This window comes from Arachis duranensis, chromosome 7 (assembly GCF_000817695.3).
Source record: "Arachis duranensis cultivar V14167 chromosome 7, aradu.V14167.gnm2.J7QH, whole genome shotgun sequence".
Taxonomy (NCBI): Eukaryota; Viridiplantae; Streptophyta; class Magnoliopsida; order Fabales; family Fabaceae; genus Arachis; species Arachis duranensis.
This window is the reverse complement of record NC_029778.3, coordinates 4,623,573-4,627,213: the sequence shown is the minus strand read 5'-3', so window position 1 is coordinate 4,627,213 and position 3,641 is coordinate 4,623,573. Positions and strand designations below refer to the sequence as shown.

Here is a 3,641-nt window from a genome sequence, read left to right as displayed (position 1 = left end):
AAATTTAATAGAGGAAAACTATGAACTATCTGACCGAAAATTTGTATTAATAATTATAGAAGGGTCTAGAAAAATAATAAACTTGTATGGTAGAAAAGAAGCTAAGTAGCTTAATTAGTATATATAACTTATATTAGACAACAAAAAATGCTTTATGCATATTAAAAATTAATTACTAAATTAGTTATTATATATTTGAATATATTTATATATATTGATTTATATATTTTTTAACGAAATAATTAATCACTAAAATAACTAAATCTGCCATAACAAAACAATCAATCATGCAATAGATGAATAACTAATAATCTTGTTTATAGTTAATATTTTTTTTATAAGATACGAAAGACATAATTTTATAAGTGTAGTATATATGTACCATAATTGATAAAAAAAAAATCCAGCCATTAATAAGCCTTTCAAGCAGCACATTGCATACACCAATAATTGTTGGTAATTAATTAAGTTAAACACTCTTTTCATATATATGAATATTTATCTTGAAAATATTAGGTCAGATGCAATATTTTGACAAATTTGACATATTAAGTTAAGCACTACTCTTTTCATATATGGCATACATAAATCAAATTTGACAATAACAGTATGTAGAGAAAGTTTAGCCCTAATAAAAAATATTATATACACACATTAAATATCAATCAACATAATATATTGATTTATATTTATTTGTATTTGAATAATCAATCACCAAAATAATTAATTTTATCATAATAAACTATAATATATAGACAATTAATCAAATTTTTATATTAATATAATAGAAAATTATATAAAATACTAAATATGTATTTTTATTTAGTAACTTATTGATTGGTGTAGCCGATTCTTTATTACTACATAGCATAAATGTTTCAAATTGCAGAAGTGATAGAATGCAAAAGAATAATAACTTGAAGCATATATTTTCCATTAAACTCAACATTATGCAAAGGAATGAAACTATATATTACAGTTATGGCATGCAGTTGTATGAACTAAGAACTAGCTAGAGATAGAGTTTCTTGTTTAAAGAGAAGAGAACATAGAATATAGAATATATATAACTTGAAATACAAGAGAAATTAAAGTTACAGCAACTAACTAAGGAAAAGGGCTAACAGATTCTAACTACCATAACAAGAAAACAGAAAACAGATTAGATAGAGAAACTGATTTTATTCAATAACTCCCTAACAAGAGCTAGTCATATCATTCAACCATGCATCATATACCGTGTATTATTGATGTGTTATAGTATGAAACTGTAAATGTGTATTGTACTAGAAGCTTCTGGTCGGGGACTTGCGAGTTAAGACGGTTGTCGGATCGTCTGATTGGAGCGTGGGAGTTGATATCTGCAAAGACATTCCGATGGCCAAGTCAAAATGGATCTAAAAGGTATAAAGTGCATGAAATGAGTAACGTACCTGAGGGACTTTTGACTCTTCTTTTATTATCTGGTGGTAGTTTTCGTATCTTATCTTATTTAGTTAAGATAAGAAAATAATCTGAATTCGAATGTTTGATTAGGGTATTGGAAGTTACTAATCCGTTTTGAGTCGTGAGGATGGTCCATCTTAAAACTATCGAATTTAATAATCATTTAATTTTAAGGAGAGACACGAGATAAATGTCTAATAAATAAATCTGTAGACAATTAATGGTATTAATTTCTTATATAATAATAATAATTAAAAAACCTAGATAAAACTACTTTTAAATACATATGATAATAAATTAGTTATTTAGTACCAATAATTAATATAATCAAAGAAGAGAGAAAATTTGACATGATATTAGCTATCTAGTAATCAATTAACTAAGCTAAAAGAAATAGCATGATGCACAAACATTTTATGCTAATGTAGAATTAAAAAAAAACTATATATTTAAAGAATGTAATTTATACGGCTTAATTTGATAATTACATTAGTGATTATTTTTACTATTTAAATATGTAAAATTAAGATTACACAGAGGCAATTTAACTATTATTCTAAATCTCTACTTCTTCAATTAACCAAGCTAATAGATAGAGAGTATAAAAGTTTTTACTTCTTCATTTTAAACAGAAGATATTTGCAGCAGCAAACATTCTTCAGTTTGCATTGATTGATATAATAATGTATAGAATATAAATGGAATTAACTACAATAATAATTGAAGAATATAATTGTACATGATGACAAGTTGGAGAGAAAAAATAATCAGATAAAAGAAAGAGAGAAAGAGATAATGTAGTTTTTTACACTTTTACATACACTTGCATATATAACTACTATGACTATTAATAAATAAATCTAATGTATACTACTATAGTTAGACTATTTAATTGAGGCTCATACTTAATTAAACATGATCCAAAATTGGAAATTAAAACAACTACAATTTTGAAGATTCTTTTTGTACACCAAGAATTAGTCAACAGACAACTAATTAATTTTCATCACATCATCATAATTTCCACAAAAGTATGTTTAAAAAATTAAAAGAATAAAAAAGTAAATAGAGTCACAGAAGTATCCAATATATATTATAAGAAAAATTTTAAGTGTATCGAAAACATTAGAGTTCCAATTGATTTAATTGTTAATTTCAATTAATATATACTATATATATTTTTTATAATTTAGATCAACAATTAAAATAACTAAAACACCGATGTTTTCAGTATACTTAAAATTCTTCCTATATTTTATATTTTATATTGTACGAATTGTTAGTATATGGTATACATCAAAATTAAAAAAAAAAACAAGGTAATTAATTAACAACTATCTAGTGAAAATTTCTTGATGTTTCTCTTCTTTTTCCTTCCATTCTAAACCAATGAATCTGCATGGTGAAAACCTAATCTTGTATTCAGATATTGTTTCAAGCTTAGGAGACCAAACCTGCTCCTTAGACCTCATCACAAGCTGTTCATAGTGCTTTTGCAATTCAGGAGTACTACAAAGAAAAGATCCATTATTATTATTATTCCCTTCTTGTTCTTCTTTTTGTTGTTGATTATTGATGATGAGACTTGTTATAAATTCCGGCATCACCTTAATCAAAGCCCTTCCATTGTCACCCTTAATATACTCAAAAGGGCATGCCCCAAATTTGATGGGAGACCTATTATTATTGATTTTAGGGCATGACGACGACGACGACGAAGAATTTAGGGCTGCAAGGGTAGAAGCTGAGAGAGTTTGAGAAGAGAAGAGATCAATGGGGAGAACAAAGTAGGTTTGACCGGGTAGAAGTTGATCATCAAAGGATAAAATTGGAATAGGGTGTCCTATGAAGAATGAATCTGCATGGCAAACAACTTTATCTGGAAACTCAAACATGATCTCACCAGCCACCATATGTTTCTTGTTCTTGTTCTTGTTATCATTGTTTATGGATCTTGATGTTCCTTCCCAAAATATAAGCTTGACTTGTTGTGACGGTTTTGTGTTGCAACAACTAGTAGTACTAAAATTAGGTTGAAAGCATGGTGGAGAAATCACTACATTTCCCATTTAATTTGATGAGAAGGAAGGAGAAGAATTGAAGCTAAGAAGAATTGAGAAAGTGATTATGAAAATTATTATTAGAGGTTAGAGAAATATGAAAGTGTATATATAGAAGAAGAATAGAAGGTTGAA

General features: G+C 26.8%; 1 protein-coding gene across 1 annotated transcript; it reads right to left on the bottom strand.

The window, feature by feature from the left end:
• Positions 1-2,689: 2,689 nt before the first annotated feature.
• On the bottom strand, positions 2,690-3,583 carry LOC107496603 (uncharacterized). The gene has a single exon (XM_016117904.3). It carries the CDS (start codon positions 3,513-3,515, stop codon positions 2,781-2,783), a length of 735 nt encoding a protein of 244 aa, XP_015973390.1. The 5' UTR covers positions 3,516-3,583; the 3' UTR covers positions 2,690-2,780.
• Between the last annotated feature and the right edge of the window lie 58 nt (positions 3,584-3,641).

Coding starts and splice junctions, on each gene's coding strand:
- LOC107496603 (XM_016117904.3), bottom strand. CDS start 3,515: ATGGGAAATGTAGTGATTTCTCCACCATGCTTTCAACCTAATTTTAGT.